The following is an 18,722-nucleotide window of genomic DNA, read 5'->3' as shown; positions in this document are numbered from 1 at the left end:
AAATGTACACAAATGACCTGAACCAGGTTCCTCACTGGACCTGAGCTGTTTCCCGGACTTGGGGTTCCCAGACTTATAAAAACTCTTAAGCAGCTGGAGTCATTTAAAAGTACCATTTACTTGACTCTGTCAAGCATTACTAGTCAATTCTGGAATTTATGTGAGTGATTCTAATAGTGACAACGACAAACAGTATGAAACAAGTGAAGACGTTGATGTTGACTAGTGTTCATCAGACGTCAGATACTGCTAAGTACTTTACTTTTATTATTCTGTGGTTAAGATTTGGAGAGTGAAAGAGTGGGAATTGAAATTGTGGAAAGGAACAGTACTCTTGAAGCCAAAGGGCCTAGGAATTTTTCTCCTAATTAGTATTTACGAACTGGGTGAACTTGGTCAAAGAGATTGACTTTTCTGTAACTCTTCATCTGTAAAATGGAAATATAAATACCCACATTAAAAGGTCATTAGGGGGCACCTGGGTGGCTCAGTGGTTGAGCGTCTGCCTTTGGCTCAGGTCATGGTCCCCGGGTCCTGGGATCGAGTGCCCCATCGGGCTCCCTGTGGGGAGCCTGCTTCTCCCTCTGCCTGTGTCTCTGCCTCTCTGTGTCTTTTATGAATATATAAATAAAATCTTAAAAAAATTTAAAGGGTCATTGAGGATTAACGTAGCTCGTGAATGTTGAAAGGGCTTCTTAGCCAGTGCATAATAGAAACATCATTAGTCGTCGAGTTAAATCACAGATGATAAGAACAGAAATACAAGTGGATGAGTACTAATTAGAAATGGAGATGAATCAAGACAGTTGAGGACAAGCAGTGGGCTTTTCTCCTTTTTCAGCCGTGTACAGGTGATCTTTTGTCATTCTCATTTTCTCTTCCCATCCCTTTCATAAGGTGAGAACTATAGAGGGGGCACCTCATTGAAATAGTTCAGGATCAGAATTAAAGCAAATACTAAACTCTTTGTTCACGAAAGACTAAAAGTACAAGAGAGAGGATTCCAAAGGAGCAGAGCTTTCACTGGGTCTGAGAGAGCAGTATCCTTGCAATCACTCTGCATCCATCTAGTGCCCTGGCTTTCCAAAACCCAGGCATCCATATTGCTTCCAATGCCACACTGCAGGGAAGTGGCCCCCAAGGACTTGCAAAGCTCAAATCAGAATTCCAATCATGAAACCTCAAGCTTCAAAATGACTTATTCTCATTACAATGTATGAAATGATCCGTAAATACATATTTTAACATTACGGAGTTTAAATATTATTACACATCTTACTTGATGTCAGATTTTGTTAAATGCGTGCCGTTATCTCAATTTACAAAGGTCAGTCAGGTGGCAGTGGAGAATAGAGCTGGATATATTTAAAATTTTTCTTACCAGTACATCTGCAGCTCAGATAACCCTGCCTTTTTCAAAGAGCTTTGGGCTTTTTTTTTCCCTTTCAAATGAGACTTTAATGAGTATCATGTGGATAAACTCTTTGCAGAGGTTTGAAAAGATCCAGAGAAACACTGTAGTAGGAACAAGCAAACCATTTTGGGTGAAATCATAAGCCATTTGAATGCTTCCTCATCTCTCTGGTTGTGTCAGAACCTTTTGGCTGCATTTTTCCACCACAGGAATGTTTTCATCTCCATGGCTAGGTAAATAGAATGTTCGTGTAGTTGCTCGATTGCTATTCAAGCCAGCACAGAGTAGCAGAGAGTGACCTACTTCCAGCAGTATCCATAGAAAGCTTTGCTGCTTTCCATCACGTCTGATTTTAAAATCCACCTTCTGTTTTTTTGCATCATCTGCCCCCACTCAGCCCCGGAGACAACATACCACAGACTGTCAAGTGTCCTTATTTCTTTCTCTGATCACTCTTGGTTTCTGTGTGGGTTCACTTTAGCCCATTTTAAATCTCTTCTGGAAAAAGAGAGGTGGAGTTCATGGCTAGCCTTAAAGGAAGTGGACATTTCTGATTTTTAGAGTACAGCTCTCTAAAGTCGAGAGGATCAGATGAAGTTTTCTTACTGAGACTACCGTTGTCCACATAAACATAAAAGGTAGATAACTCATCGGAAACCATTTGGAAGCATCTATATAACCACTGGGGTTACAGTGGAACCACTGGGGTTCCACTGGGAACTGGGGTTCCCAGAAGTCATTATCATTAATTTCCATACAGCCAATCCTTACTCTATAAGTTGACAGAATAGACTGAGCTAGAAGTATCCTAGGCTCCAAGAGCAAAGTCTGATTTGAAACATCCACAGAGAGTTACCAGTTGGCATGCAGAAATATACTTAGTCTGCACCTGATTTGGGGTATAACTAGAACTAAGTGTCATGTGTGGTTTTGGGTCATGGAATACCATGGTCACAGCTGGGAAGTCCTTAGAGACCCTCTGGTCCCATCATTTGAGGTTGAGAAAAGTAAGCTCCAGAGAGATCACAGCAGCTTTCTTCTCCCAGCTCCACCATCCAGTGCTCTGTTCAACCTGCCATGCTGTTTCTTATCACTGAATCATTACTGCTTTGAGGCACTCTTGTTTTTTTTTTTTTTTTTTGAGAGTAAATATCAGCAAACAGAGGAAATAGAAATTCAGTTTTCCTTCTAGTCACAGGTGGAACTTTCTCTTCCATATCTGCAAGTCAAGAAGGTTCTAGTTACTTGAAAAAGAGGTTCTTGAAATGTTCAGCCATTTTGCTACAAAGTGTTTGCTTGTGTAGCTCTATGGCCATGGCTCAAGCCACGAGGTGGTAAGAAACCAGCCCCATGGCAGACAGTGAGTTGAACAGAAGAAGCACAATGAGAGTCCCATTCCCCGTTGGACTCTGAATATCTGAACAAAAGAATTTCTTGGCTTCATTGTCTCCCATTTTGTCGTTTGCCAAGCTAGGCCTCCATAGGCTCCATGGACTTCAGGCAAGCAATTGGTGTTTCTGGCATCTGTGCTGGTTGAATCAGGCCCAGCAGGGCACCTTATCTTATGTGTTTCCCACTCTGGGCTGTGGGATCATATCACTTCAGAACTCCATTCCAGATGGTCCCTGTGGCAAAGGGGTATAGAGGCCCGGCCAACACAGCCTGAGGGACCTCGCTTCTCTGACTAGTCTCCTTTTCTTACTTCTCTTGACTTTGTCCTTTCTGCATTCTTCTCCTTTGTCTGCTCTTCATCTGTCCCTTATCTTTCTTCACAGATGGCCAGGACACTAATGTGCTGCTGTCATTATGTTACAGAACAAGTTGGGGTCTTTAGAGGCTGTCGTTCCAGAGACATTAAAGACTTGGGTCACATTTGATACCAGGGAAAAGATTCGCAGGATAATTAGTGATCCTCTACTGTTATTAACCCCTGACTTAAGCAGGTTATTTTCCTACCAAGGTGTTGAAAGTTAATACCACTGTTAATCGTTTCAGTTGGAAGACCATAATGAAACCATGTGGGAACTATGCCTACCATCAATATCTTTCAGACTCCAAACTTGGGCAGGTGGTGGCGGGTAGGATGGGAAGGAAGGTGAAAGAGAATGGAAGAGAGGGGTAATCATATCACTGGCTTACCTCTGGTTGCCTTCATGGTAGTCACTGATGGACAAGCCCCATTCGTTATTCTTAGTTTGGGACAGTTGGCTCATCACTGCTAAAATCCTGAGCTTCATTCAGTTCCATCACACAGGGAAACTGAGGACACCCTGATGTAGCTCAGGGTGGAGGGAAGGCTAGATTCCATTTTTAGAGATGATCCCTTTCCCTTGTAATTTTTTCATAAGGAATATGGGGTTATTCACAATATCACACTTAAGAGAATTGAGAAACAACCAAGCAAAACTGATAATGCATAGATTACCTCCCTGACAGCAGGGAGTTTCGTGGTAGTGCATTTTATTTGTCTTCCAGTTGATTGAGTTCTTCCCCGAGCTCTGCTCTGGGAAACCCCCTCAGAAGCTGGGTGAGATTGGGTTTTGGGGAAGAGTTTCTAAGATTAACAAAGAGTTTGAAAATCCTGATCTAAACAGGGTCTTCTGAGAGTCAGTAATGGCCATCAGGGGTGTCACCCTTGAAAGATTGCAGGGTCATTATATCTGGTTCTCCGACATGAGACTGAGAATTGACAAGCTAATTCTTCCTTCTGGCTTGACCTCACCACCTGAGCAAACTCATTAAGGCCCAGCTGGGTTCAGTTTGAAACCCAAACTTGCCAGGAGTGAAAAAGGGGCCTAAAAAGCCAGGATTACCCTAAGTCATTCCGAGTTATTCTGTGAATTAAGGGATTTTTGAGAATTTCTCCATTTCAGGTCCACATTTGGCTTAAATTTCCCAAATTCTTTGAAAGAGGGCGTCATGGATCTGGTGTTCAATGAAGTTGTCTTTTGAGGAAATTCTGATGCTACCAACCATGCTATGTTGTCTTAGCAGCTCAGTTCAGGGATGTGCCACATGGTGGGGGGAACACCTAAAGAAGAGACGGGGTACCTGGATGGGATGAGGAAGTTGTTATGTCTGGTAAAGGAATTTTGGTAGCAAGCATTGGGTATCCTAAGCTAACCCCACAAAAAGCACAACAAGTTCACAGCACACAAGCTAACGTTAGATCAATGACTCAGGGGGCCCCTGGCTGGCTCAGTCAGTTAGGTGTCCAGTGCTTGATTTTGGCTCAGGTTGTGATCTCAGGGTCATGGGATTGAGCCCTGTGTTGTACTCAGTGGGGAGTCTGCTCAAGATTCTCTTTCATTCTCCCTCTGCACCCTGCACCCATGTGCACTTGTATGCATGCATGTGCTCTCTCTCTCTCTCTTTAAAATAAATAAGTGAATAAATAAATCCTGAAAAGAACAATGACAAAGGCTAATTTTAAGGTGATTTTATCTCATTCTCCTCTGTGCCTTTCCCCATCCCAGATTATTCTCTAGTATGTTTGCTCTGCTCCCACCATCCTGGTTCCCTATTACATGCAGAAGCTCTAAGATTTCTTCCTTAGAGACCACCTATCTGCAACCAACATGAATGAGAACCTTTCTCAACAGCCTGAGGTTCAGTCTGGAAATGGGCCTGGCTCTTAAAGGCTCTGATGAAATCAGCCCAAACCCTTCCACCCTGTGCTCAGAGGGAAAGGGGAGGTGGAATGCCAGTGAGCCCCGAGAGAAGACTGGACGTTGTTTGGCACATTGAAATGACCATTTGTCTATGTGGTCATGTGAAACACACTGTTCTGGACTTAGAATCATGGAATGTCAAGTTACAGAAGGGTCTTGAAATTCATCTATCCAGCTCCCTCTCCTACAGATGAGAAAACTCAAAGCTAGGCAGCTCATTCAAGGTTAGCCCAGGGCCAGGCCTTCTTGAATTCCAGTTCAGTATTTTGGTCACTGCAGAATATAGGATCAGAGTTACTGTGAGACTAGGATGAGTCCAGTTGGTCTGCTTCTCTCTTTCTGGGTCTTCTTGATCTTTCTAAATTGTGGCCTCATTTGCTTCTCTGCTTAATAAAACCATGGGTGACTTTCCATTAGCTCAGAACTCCTTAAACTAGCATTCACACCTTTCACAGTTGACATCAATCTACATTTCTAGCCTCAGTGGGTCCTCTGTGATTCCTCTGCACAAACTCCACCATTCTGCCAATAGGCATCATCCTGCTGTTTCTTTGTGCACATTGTTCTCCTCCTCTGGAGTCGCCTCCAGCCTCTCTTCCCATTATAGCCCTTCCTATGGGTTTATGTCCAGCTGGGTGCCACCCCCTCAACTCAGCACTGCTAATGCTGCTTAGAGTACTTAGTCATGGCCATGTCTTCAGTTGCTTGCTAAATCAGAGGCTCCTTGAAAACAGGGGCCATTTGGCACAGTTTGCTGAATGTGGCAAATAGAGTGTGCTCCAAAAATCTTCGTTGTATACAAGAATAAATGGCATCCTGGTGTTTGTGTATTCCAGGCAGTCCCAGAATTTGGGAGGTGCTGAGAGATGTGAAACCTATTGTATAGGGGAAGAATGGACACGCTAAAAGTAAGGACAGCCTTACCTTTCTGGAGATCTCAGTCCCACAGTGTGATGGTGGCTGTGGCTCCCGTCCCACTCATGGTATCTTGAAATGGTTGTGAAGATTTCTGTTGGTACTTGATTTTTTTAGCACATGGTAGCAAAGGCTCTGTGTGCGCCTTATCTGTAGACCTCATGAAGCCTTGTGCTAGAGTAACTGTCACCTCCCGTCTGTGCTTCTTGGAAGTCTCAGGGAAGGCTTGGTAAAGCAATTTCTGAGCATTGCTTCTTGAGATATTCTGTGAACATCTAGACCATCGTGATTATGATGATGTTTCAAGCTCTGATCTCAGCCCCTTTGGCGATGCAATTCACAAAACATTTACTGTGTCCTGTGGTTTTTCATTGGTTGACCTAGGGCAGATACGGCATAAGTAAATAAGTTCCTGGTGTAGCATTTTAGCCCTCCCGTGTCAGATCCTGCCAGGTCAGGGAAAAAAGCCAAGGAAGAAGCTATCATTCTGTAATAATCTTTTTTTTAATATTTTATTTATTTATTCATGAGAGACACAGAGCATGAGACAGAGAGAGGCAGAGACACAGCAGAGGGAAAAGCAGGCTCCATGCAGGGAGCCCGACTTGGGACTTGATCCTGGGTCTCCAGGATCAGGCCCTGGGCTGCAGGCGGTGCTAAACTGCTGAGCTACCTGGGCTGCCCGATTCTGTAATCATCTTGAATTTCAAAAATGACAGGTGCCCTCCTGGACAGGCATTGTGCCCTCCTTCCTTCACCCTTTACCCTCTACAACAAGTGTGGCCTGGGCTGAACCTGGATATTACTGTCCATGGGGATGGGCATGAATAACTCACAAAGAGATTCAGAACACTGGCCTGGAAGCCAAGGTCAGAGAGATTCTGTGCTCTCAGCACACCTCCCCAAGGGAGCATTTTGTCAATACCCCCAACACACCTGTTCTTTCCTTGGTACCAACACTCCTAGAACCCAAGAGTAGAACGCCTTCCTCCTCAGAAATTATCCTGGACTGCCAGTAGGCATGGGTTTCCCTCTGGGCTGATGAAGATATTCTGGAATTAGAGTGGTGACAGCTGCACAACTTTGTGAATATACAAATATATTTTGAAAGGGCGAATGCTATGGTACGTGAGTTCTATCTCAATTTAAAAAGAAGTCATGGAATGCTAAGACTTTGCACAACAAATTAAAATATTGCAGCACAGAAACTCCTAGAAGACCACACGGACTCCATACTCAAGTGCTTTTTCTCTCTGTGCCTGCGTATGGGTCATGCCATCTGGTTTGGGTTGGGGGGGAGGGGATCTGATAAGTTTTATCCCCTGTTTTGTATCACGCTGGCATAACCTTGGTCTGAGTGTTGACTCATCCTTGCTTCCACAGTTAAAACGGAGATAATGAGCCTGGCCTTTTTGATGAGGGTCTCTCGGGAAATTAAAAAAAAATCAGTTTAAGCGCTTTAGAGTTATGAGGTGCTAGATTCCTTCTAGAGAGTTACAGGAAGGGCTGAAGTGGCACCCACCCAACGTGTGTGGAATTAATTCTGGGCTGGCGAAGAGCAGGTGTGGGTAGGAGGCTGAACACGTGTTGCCCTGGGTGATTTAATTAGGGTGTTTGGTGCTCTATTAGGAGCTGTTAGTGCTCATGATTACTGTCTGTGGTGAGGAGACTGGTTTCCACTGCAGTGAAGGGAAGGGACTTGGGGGAGGGGTGTGTTTCCCAGGAGGAACCTTCTTGGTGCTCAGAAGTGAAGGCTTGACTGGGCGTTGGGAAGGGCTTGTGATGGGAACTTGTAGTGACTGTGCCTGGACTGCTGGGAGGCCCACCTGGGGGTTTCTTTTCACCTCCTTAGGGGGAAGGCCTGTGTCACCTACCGCCTCACTCAAAAGATGGGGCTGTGCCTACGGAAGAACTAAGACCCAGATGCAGGGGAGCTTCACTTCTCACACCCTCCACCCATGGCAACTTCCTGGCTGCCTGTACCGGTCACTTCCCAGCATGTGGACAGCCTGCCCTCCCACTGGGATGCCTGAGCGTTCCAGGTGATTGGGTGAGGGGCTGAGGATGAAAGGGAGCTCTGACCATCTTGTCCCCTTGTCATCCTACTCATGCTCATTTACTCTTCTCCCTGGGCTGGAGGTTGGAAGAGGTAGGGAATACTATCCGTGTCTTTCAGGGATAGGCTAAGGATCTGTGGCTCATATGAATTCTTGACACTGACTTTACCCTGAGAAGACCAACCAGTATTCTTCTTTTTCCTCCTCCTTCTAGTTCTCATATCAGTGTCTGAATGTCTTCTTGCCACTTCTCTACCTGTTAAAAGGAAATCCACTCACCCTTCCAGGCCCAATGCCAGTATTTTCTTCTGAAAGGCTACTTTCCCTTGGTGGCTCAGTGATTGAGCATCTGCCTTTGGCTCAGGTCATGATCCCAGGGTCCTGGAGTAGAGTCCCACATTAGGCTTCCCTCAGGGAGCCTGCTTCTCCCGCTGCCTATGTCTCTGCCTCTCTCTGTCTCTCATGAATAAATAAATAAAAAATCTTGAAAGGCTACTTTCTTCCCTTTCTTCCACCCTCAACACAGGCAAGCCCACTCTTTCCTTCTGCATTTCCACATGGTGTCATTATGCACACTATGTAACACCTCCCACATTCACATTCACTCAGGGTGGGTTGCTTTGGAGAACTTGTTGAGGGACTCATTTAATTAGTATCACAGTGCCTAGAACAGTGCCTGGTGCATAATACATGCCCAATGTGTATCTGTTAAGTAAATTAATGAATAAATACATAAGTAAATAAATAAAGTAGAACATAATTTGTGCCCTCCTACAAATAGTGAAAGATATTTATAAACTCCATAAATATTTAAAATTGCTTCCCTCTTTATGGTGTGGTACTTGATGAGAATACTATTCTAAATGTGTCTTATTAAATCTTTTTTATATCTATGGAATTATTTTTTTGGTCAAAGGTGATAAATTTTGGGATAAGACGACATGCCTTTTAAAAAACGAAGTTTTATAAAGCAATGCATTGCCAAAGTGTGTTCAGCAGAATATTAGTTCCCTAGGGTGGTAACAGTTGTTAAGGAAAAAAAATGATATGGGGGACAAATGAAGTTTAGGAGAGGCTAGGTTAATCGGGTCTCTCTGTGATGGGACGTCTCAAAGCTCCAATATGATATTGCTTAGGAATGTTACCAAGAGAGACTCTTAATAGCAGGCTTCTGTAACAGCAGCTTAGCACCTTAGCACAGTGTGAAGTATGTAGTAGGGTTTGGTCTTTGTTATTAATTGTTGATGATAGTCTAGTGCCTGGATCTAGAGCCCTGAGAGCAGGTGAGTGCTTGTGTCTGTGATAAGGACCCACTTCTTCACCACCTCCTCCCCGTGTACCGCCTCTGCTCTGCAAAGATGAGAGAAAAATTAAAGGGAATTAAAACATTACCTGCCACAGCAAGTATCACACATCTCCAGTGGGCTCTGCAGCAAATGATTGTGGTTTTAGAAATATCCTGTCAGCCCCAGTGGCTCGGCAGTAACCTCAGGACTGTTCCGGACGTGCCCAGTTCTCTGCACAGTAATTACCAACTCTCTCCTTGGTAGATTCACTGGTGTCTAGGAGTAATTGCTAGGGAACTCACATTTTCAAATTTATAAGAGGCAAACAACCTTGTACTTACTCGAGGGGTTATCAGGGTATTCCAACTGTGCTAGGTAAAGGATGCTATTGATCCTAGAAATATGGGGAAGAATTTGAATTTTCACCTTGGTGTTTTTCTCAATGGGTGAGAGCCTAGCTCACTAGCTTATGGTGCAAAGACCCCTGGGGGATAATTCTCTTTTGCTCAGGGCCTCTTCCCTTCCTTGAGATTTGAAACAGCAGTAAACCTGACCTAACTATAGCTGAAACCCTTTATTGTCTTTAACTGCAGCTGGCAAATTGGTACCATTGTCTAGGAAGAAGAGGAATAAGACTCAGAGTGGTCCAGTCAGAAGTCTGACCTGTGCCTTTGGTGTTTGTCCTCTAGAGATCTCAGGGAACACAGAAGACATCCCTCTGGTGCGCTGGAGGCAGCAGTGGCTGGAGAATGGCACTTTGCTTTTTCACATTCATCACCAAGATGGTGCCCCCAGCCTTCCTGGACAAGACCCAACTGAAGAACCCCAGCATGAGTCAGCAGAAGAGGAACTGAGGATCCTGCACATCTCTGTCATGGTAAGAGCAGCGTGGCTCTAGCCTCTCAGGCCATGTCTTATGTTATCCTGCCATTAAGAGCCTTGGAGCCATAGACACAGCTCTACAAAACCCACTGCACAATGATCATTGATCATGTTAATAAGTAAATTTCCCATTTGTGGAAAATGTCTCCGCCTATGGTGAAGTAAAAGTTGCAATTATTTCTATACCATTACCCAGCTGTTCTCTTTGGGAACATGCCTAGACATGGAGTGACTTTTACAAACAAGAGACAATATCAGATGGGGGTAGTGGATTGTCTTAGAAAGGGGTTATTCAACTAACATATTAGAATATCTTCGAACAGTTGCTCCATAAATGTCTGCTGAATGATTAAATTGCCCAGCTGCTCTCTGCTACCAACCCCTCTTCTCTCTTTTCCCGGCTGAGAGAAGGTCAGCATTTGGCTTTCTCACCTCTTACAACAAAGGGCATGTCAGTACATACTTGCCCTTCTCTGTAGACTAGCTCAGAATGTCACCATCAGCATCTCTTCCCCTATTCGGAAATTTGAGGCCATGAGAAAATTAGAAGATTCTTCCTAAAATTCTAGGAACTTGTGTTTTAGAATCTCACTCAAAAATAAGTGCTACAATGACAGGCAAGGGTTTTGTTTGGTGGTGCTTTGTTCACTAACATATTCTTAGCACTTAATGTATTCACATAGTTAAGGCTTAATAAATATTTGTGGAAGAAATGAATGAATTTCCTGGTCGAGATAGAAAATGCCTGTTTCACTTGTGGTGTGTATTTTATATATTAGTATTATATTAGCAAAACCGGTACATCATTTGCATCTAGAGTAGGCTGGAGAGGTTGGCCTGATACTTCATGGGACATATGTACCAGAAGGCGTGGGTTGCTTCATGTTTATGAAACTCTACAGAACACCAATCTAGGTCTTGGTCTAAACTTTATCTATTACTTTGGTACCAGTGCTACATGCTATTTAGTTTTGTGTGTATCAGATTGAGAGAATCTGAGCACATTTTAGATATATAAAAATTTCCATCACCCAAATATTTGGCATTGGAACTCTCTCCATAAAATCTCTGACAAAATCTCAGAATGTAAGTCTTCCACTGCTTCCTCAACTGGTGTTCCTGTGAATAACTGGCTTGATAGATTACCCACATATACACAAGCTACTTTATTTTTAAACTACATGGTCGAGAAAAGAGTCCTTGAAGAGCAAATGGTAAGCCTGTGTGTAGATGTGTTAGAAGGCAGGCAGGTAAGTGAGATTGTTATGCCTCACATTTACAAATGAATTGAGGTTTATAATAAGGCAGTTACACTACTTGTACATCCTTAATTAAAAACTAGCATTTCCTCTCTCAGGAACATTGTCTTCTTTAATGTAGCTTGTAGTTTCCAGAGAGTGGTACGACCAGGCAAATCAGCCGAATTAATGCTGGCATTGACTGGAGTGACAGGCTTCGAGGTCACGTTGTCTTCACATTTATGATATGGTCTGATTGAAAAGACAGGCACAGCAGTGGACTTCTCACTAGCCATTCACATCTCCCCGTCATTGCAGAAAACAGTCATTGTCGTGGATGGTTTTTGTTTTGTTTTGTTTCTTTTGGTCTAAGACCATTTCAAAGAATGAGTCATCACACCAAAGAAATGTTTAGGGTTTAGAAAAGTGTATAGAGATTCCCAGGAACTAATATTGGGTGCCATTGTGTCTGAAAGAAAGACCCTGAGTACAGGTGGTTAAGACAGTCAATGTGTCAGAAGGTGTGTTGGTGGGAGCTGGGGGAGTAGCGTGAAGATCCATGGAAAGATAGTCTAAAGCTGGTCCTAGTTGCCACCTCACATCTTACTGTAGCAGGGATCCTACTTTCTGTCCCCAGAATGATGTACTCCAGTAAGTTTTCTGGAGAAGTATATGTGTGTGCATGTTTGTTATATATGTGCATATGTGCATGCATGTGCGTGTGTATTCACACATGCATGCATGTTTGTGGGGGTGGGTGGCCATGAAGATAGAAATGCACCAATCAAGGATGCTGAAGGATTTGAGGACATAGTCTGTGCCCTTAAAATATAACAACCCCTTTGAGAATCCCTATGTTACTAAAGCTTTTTTTTTTTTTTTTTGAGGCCCTCCTGGGCAAGGATTAATGGACCATGGGCACTGAAATGGAAAGAGAACAAAAGTCAGCCTTCAACCTGTCTCTGAAATCTTTCCTTCATATGCTACTGGTCACCCATGGCAGACCAACAATGATGTTCTGTTTTCCAAGTAAAATGGAAGAGATTATTCCTTCAGTTGTACTTTAGTTTATTCTGTTATATTCACTAAGCTAGAGGGGAGAGAGGTTAAAAGTGCATGGGCAAAGGCTAGGTGTAGGCAAGTCTGGTGTTTGTCTGTGGTTTGACCTCTTCTATGTGGATAGGCCCACATCTCCATGAAAAATTCAGGAAGGCCTTTGATTTCTGTAAGAAAACAGGAATACCAACGTAAAGTGAAGATATAAATACTCCCTCCCATCCTTGTCAAAGACAATGTGGTCAGTGGAGTCTCCTCCAGCCCGGCTTGCCACCTTCCCTTGCCCCATTCTCATTCCATGCCAGACACCCTCACACATCACCTCTCCTACCTTAGCATTCTATTGTAGATACATTTCAAAGTCTGAAATTGTGTGTCTGCCCTCAACTTAGAAATCAAGCCTGAGGGTATCCTGTTTGAAGACGTCGCTCCTAGAATCTCTGATGACTTCTTCTTAAGAGACTGAGGGACTGGTAGACTTTATCTGATACCCTTTATACTATATCCTTTGGAGGTAAAGTAGGCAGCCATTTGAGGCATTGGGAAAGAGAGCATTATAAATGTCAGAAGATTTTGCAGTCCTTTGACTAGTAACACTGTTGGGCAGCAGAATGCACTTACATGAAATTTTATTACCCAAACCCTGTTAGTTATGAAATGACAATAGCAGAGCTATTTTTCATTAACTCTAACGATCGATACTGATGCGGTTTTCTGTTTGGATCCAAATAACATAATTTGAAAAAGAGAAAAGTTAAAGTGATTATCAAAACATGAATACACCCAACCTTTTTCTCTCTTGTTGAGAAAATGTATATTTAAAAGCTTAACTGGTAATTCTAAATATTTCCAATATGTGCAGAGGGAATTAATGGTTCTGTGAAAACCTTCAGGTTTACATTCCTCTCATTTTGTATTTACACTTTTCTCATCCATATTGCCTCAATGCAGGGACCACTGTTTATTTTTATATTTTGCATTTACCAAGTTTAGTTTTAAACACAAAGTATAAGTAATGAGAGACTGAAAGGCAAAGGAAAACCGTTTTTGTATCCATATGACACTCCATGAATGAGAATTGGTGAGTCCTCTCTTACACTGTGCCCACTATAAATATACCATCAGCAAAATTGTGGGCTTGCAGAAAACCAATACCTCAGTTGGGAACTTGGCAATTTGAAACTTTGAAAACCTTTTGCTTTTCTTATTTTTCAATCACATCCTAAAATTTTTGAATTATTTTTTCCAAAGAGGTACTTTTTCCCTCCTGAAATCTTATATTATTGCTTTGAGGGTCAAACAATGTGTTTTAACCTCCTGCATGATTCAAACTAGGCTGAAGAGATTTATTTTGAATTTTGCAAGATAATTGACATTTAAAACTACTGAGGTACACAGGGATACTCTTTTGCAAACTCTTGAACAAGTGAAAGCAAAGTCATCAAAAGAAAATTGATGTGTGAATTTCAATCCAGAAGTCAAAGAATTTTTCAGGTATAAGCAAACTGTTTACCACATAGAAGATCAGGTTTTAATACAACTTTACATTAGATATTCAGACTCTGTGGATTTAAATTTCCATATTGTACTTTTGCTAATTTACCATATGATCCACATTTTTCTTCTTAAAGTCTGCAAAAGAATTGAATGGTGCATAATAGCATTTTAATGTATTATCTATATATTTCATCTTTGTAATTAAAGATGGCAGTGTTAATAGACTTCCTCGATGCATATAGGTTGGTTAAATACATTTCTCACAGTGAGTAACCTTTCAAAAATGCTTCAGTTTGATGTATATATTTTGCAGTCATAACTCCCACCAGTAGATAATCTTTCATAGTTCAACCCTTCTTAGGCACAATTCACAATTGTGGAAGAAAAAGAATCTCTGAGTGTTTGTCAATCTCCCCGATGACTAGAGCCCTTCAGTGAAGGCTGAGTGCTGCTCAAGACCACCCGCCCCGGCTGTGTAGAGCCTATTGACCAGTGTCTGCAGGTTCCTGTGGCCCTTGACTACTGGCACTCTGGGTGTTTCCAGGTCCCTTGTTTTTGGGAGCCCCAGCTGAGCACTCAACACAGTTTTCTTTTGGGAGAAACAAAAAGCAGAAAACAGGTTCAGAGGCAGAAGAGGCCACAGGAGTGGCTACATGGGAGGATTCCCAGTGTCCAGGAAGTAGGAGAACTGCAGAGAGGTTCCTTTCTGGGGATGTAACACTTGGGCCGAGTCAGTACAAAACCTGAGGAACATACTTGTGGGAGCCTCTGGGATTGTGTTTCTGGGACCATAGACAATTTTGTGCTAGAGGCCCCATCCTTGCTCTCACCTGTGCATCCTTTCTCAGGTTCTGTTCAGCTGCCTGCACATCACCTGTGACTTTGCTTAAAGTGATCTTTGCTGGACTCCTCAAGCTCTATGTCTATGGGCAGGGAAGGGCAGTGCTAAGCACAGTCATTGCTCTGTGCCACCAAGGCCGTCAGTTAATTAAGTGTCTATGGGCACAGGAGAGCTAGGTGCTTTTTCTGTCCATTTCTTTTGCCTTCAGCTGATCTGTTACAAAGGTTCATTAGCAAATTCATTAATGGGGGTCACTTTTACATCTTTATTGTCAATTTTTATTATTTGCTTAGTTCAACTGAGGATGCCCTGATTTATCAGGGCCAATCTTTCTGATCTTCAGAAGGAAATGGAACAGTTGAAACATCTCTTGTATTACCACAAAGGCTAGAACTAGAGTAATAATCAATTCAGTCTAAAGAACTTTCCTATAGCAATTCAAGCCATCCATCATGGGGCAGGACTGACTTATTGGCCACCACCCCTCCTTTCCAAAGCCATGGCTGTGTACTTGGCTTTCCATTACAAAAATGATGGGCAGTTCCTAAAATAATCAGCAAGATCCCTACAAACGAAACCTCCTTGCTCTTGGATTGTTTCTGGCAGACTGATGTGCAAAAGATGACCTGCTGGGGCCCATTTGGGGTCTATCCCAAGTGCTGAGGGAAGGTTGGTTTATAAACCTCCCCACCTGGCACCACGGTTTGGCACATGAGGAACACGTGAGTCCATCAACCATTCCAGTCGTTCAGCTTTTTGCAAGGTCTGGCTGCCCTCCCATATTCCTGTGGAGTGGGAGCTGAGGTGTGCAGGAAAGAAACAGTGGGCTTCGGTTTGGAAGATGAACTCTAGAACCTGGCTTTAACACTTCAGGTAATCCGCTGACCTTTCTGGAAGCTTTCTACTTAATCTGTGAAATGGATACATTCACTGCTTAGACTTTTTTTTTTTTTTTTTTTTTTTTTATAAACATTATTTTTTTTTTAATTTTTTTTTTTTTTTTTTTATGATAGTCACAGAGAGAGAGAGAGAGAGGCAGAGACACAGGCAGAGGGAGAAGCAGGCTCCATGCACCGGGAGCCTGATGTGGGATTCGATCCCGGGTCTCCAGGATCGCGCCCTGGGCCAAAGGCAGGCGCCAAACCGCTGCGCCACCCAGGGATCCCCTGCTTAGACTTTTTAGTTTCAGAGAATGGAAATCCACTCGGGCCTTCTCTGTGATGGAGTCTGACTGTAAAAATTCACATGGAGGTAAGATAGACACGAATCGTCTTGATTAAAAAAAGAAAAAGTCCCCAGAGCAGAATTTCACAAAGCCTGGAGCTGGAAGGTTGTGTGGGGGATCCAAATCATCTGTCATCCCCCAGCCTTAGCAGTTTGTGGTTTGGCTCTTTGGAGTCCATTTTCATTGCTCCTGTTGCCGTGAATTAGCTCCTTTGTCCAGTCTATTCTATATATCTCATTCCCATGTTGATGCTCTTAAATGTTTGTACTGTCCATTTACTCATCAAATCACCTCACTTAGGACCCCCCCCGATCCTTGCAGCTTTACAGTGTTTCCAGCTTTGTGTGAAGCAGCCAGATTCCCTGCTTTCCTCCACTTAATTCTGACTCCTTAGGGAGACAAGCAGAGGGACCAGCTAGTGACTGTAGTTCCTGTTTGTTCAGAGCTCTTCCTAATCAAGTTATCCCATAGGAGGATATAACCCTAACCTTCTCCTATTGGCTATAGTTATGGGGAGGTTGGCTTAGGTGCACAGCACATGACTAGCTCTGCTCCAGTCCTAGTTCAGAACCACTTTCTTTAGCAGAGTCTGAGAAGCCATGATTCCATGATTTACTTGTTCAATACAATAGGCATATACTTGTAGAGAAGCGTGGAGAAGTGAAATATGCTGTTGTCATCGTCGTCATCATCATCATCATCATCATCATCATCATCATCACCATATCACCACCACCATCTTCAGCATTGTAGTTTTATTTATTTTGTGTGTACCAAGTGCCAAACACTACTCTAAGTACTTTCAGTATATATCACCTTATTTTTTGTTCTCGTCATAGCACCATGAGGTAGGGCTTGTTATGATCCCATTTTACACATGATAGGACCGAGGGCCAGACAAGCAAAGTAACTCACCTAAAATTAAACAGTCATTTTATAGATCCAGGGTCTAAATTGAGGTAGTTGGTGGAGTCTAGACTCTATATGCCAAGAAGCACCCGGCTCATATTTTGGACAATACTGAGTGCCCAGTGTGTATTTATTACATGTCCTCTTACCAGCTTCTGTTGTGTTGTCCATTTTTGACTGCTGAGACTCCTCTGACACTTTTCCCCATTGCTGCTTCCAGACTAATAACTCTATGAGCACTAGGACTCACAACCAGGGTAGAATGTAGATCATTCTTCCTGTGGCTACATCAGGTAGCTAAGCCCAGAAGCTCAGAATCCGTTCAACTTGGCTACACCCACCTGCTAACCTTGGCTTCAGCCACACCACCTCACAGCTGGCAGCAGCAGGCTTATTGGCAGGGAAGGGAAGAAAGCAGTTAGGTAGGGACTTCCCACTCTCAAATTGTGAAAGTCATAGAATAATAAACTTAGGCTTCTTCATATACATACTTTCACAATTTTGCAGTAAGTTTTTAGAAACAACAACAAAAAAATTTTAAAAGCATTATTGACCTATCATTGATTTAAAAGGGTCATTAACTCATTCATTCATTTAACTATTAATTATTTACCAGCATCTCTCAAGCTCCAGGTACACACACACACACACACACACACACACACACACACCCCTCCTTAGATTTATATATAGATATAGAGACATTCTATCTACTAAAGAGTAGAAAATTAATAAGACAACATTCTGCTTTCAAGGAATATTTAATCATATTATTAACACTTAATATTTGAGGATGGCCTTTGGCAGAACTGGGGGCTGGGTGGAGTGTTCTTTTCCATTTCTCTACATTTTTTACATCCTCTTTACAATTTTGTTCTTCTCTTTCCTGAAGCTCATAGGGGCCTTAAAGTTGCCCCCATTTCTCCAGACAGCAAGAAAAATAGCTAAGAGGCCACATTTTCACAAGGATACTATTTTTTAACAACATGATGTAATACTCTGTTCAGCAATTTAGCTCACTTGATATAGAAGCCAACAAATTACTTTTAAGTACTTACTTCCAAAAGTCCCTGAAGATCCTTTTGGAAGCAAGAGTTATAATCTCTGTTAGGTTTAAATCGATCTGAAGAACTGGTAAAACTCATAGTAATGAAGCTCATACTTCACCTACTATGTCCCAGACTATGAATGGGATCATTGTTGTGCATCATATCAATCAACTCCCATAATAACCTTGTGAAATAGATACCCACTTTTCAGATGTGAACACTGAGACTTAGAGAAAGTAAATCACCAATCCAAGGTCATACAGATGAAACCAGGATTCAAGCAAGGCAAGTGTATCTGACTCCAGACTGCATTCTGCTAGGACTATGTTGCTGGGTGGCATCAGGGTCAACCAGTTTCTCCAGTTTTCCAGGCTATGGAATAATTTTGCTTCTTTTAGCTGGCACAGTAGAAACCCCTTCACTTGATGAAAATTAGGAAAGCATAGAGAACTGGGCAAAGTATCATCATGGTGGAATCTCTGAGCCACTTCAAAAGGTGAAGATTTGTACTGATCAAAGGGATTAAGCATTGCAAAGAAGCCTGGGGTTGGCTCTGAACAAAGGTCATTGAGAAGCCAAGAAGCCAGTGAAGACTGTAAATCCCGTGATATTGAACTATAGGACGGGAGTTTATAGCAAGGCTTCGATGTTAGAGAGACCAGCTTAAGTCCTAGCTCTACCA

General features: G+C 42.7%; 1 protein-coding gene across 5 annotated transcripts in view; it reads left to right on the top strand.

The window, feature by feature from the left end:
- Nucleotides 1-18,722, top strand: part of ASTN1 (astrotactin 1) — a 296,848-nt gene that overhangs the window by 100,895 nt on the left and 177,231 nt on the right. For all 5 annotated transcript variants that reach the window (XM_041750473.1, XM_041750399.1, XM_041750242.1 and 2 more), the window contains exon 2: nt 10,033-10,220. In XM_041750473.1, coding sequence (XP_041606407.1) covers nt 10,033-10,220 — 188 coding nt within the window. The remainder of the gene's footprint in view (nt 1-10,032; nt 10,221-18,722) is intronic.

Source organism: Vulpes lagopus, chromosome 1 (genome assembly GCF_018345385.1).
Source record: "Vulpes lagopus strain Blue_001 chromosome 1, ASM1834538v1, whole genome shotgun sequence".
Classification (NCBI taxonomy): Eukaryota; Metazoa; Chordata; class Mammalia; order Carnivora; family Canidae; genus Vulpes; species Vulpes lagopus.
Note: the sequence above shows the minus strand (reverse complement) of the source record. Positions and strands in the feature narration are given on the sequence as shown.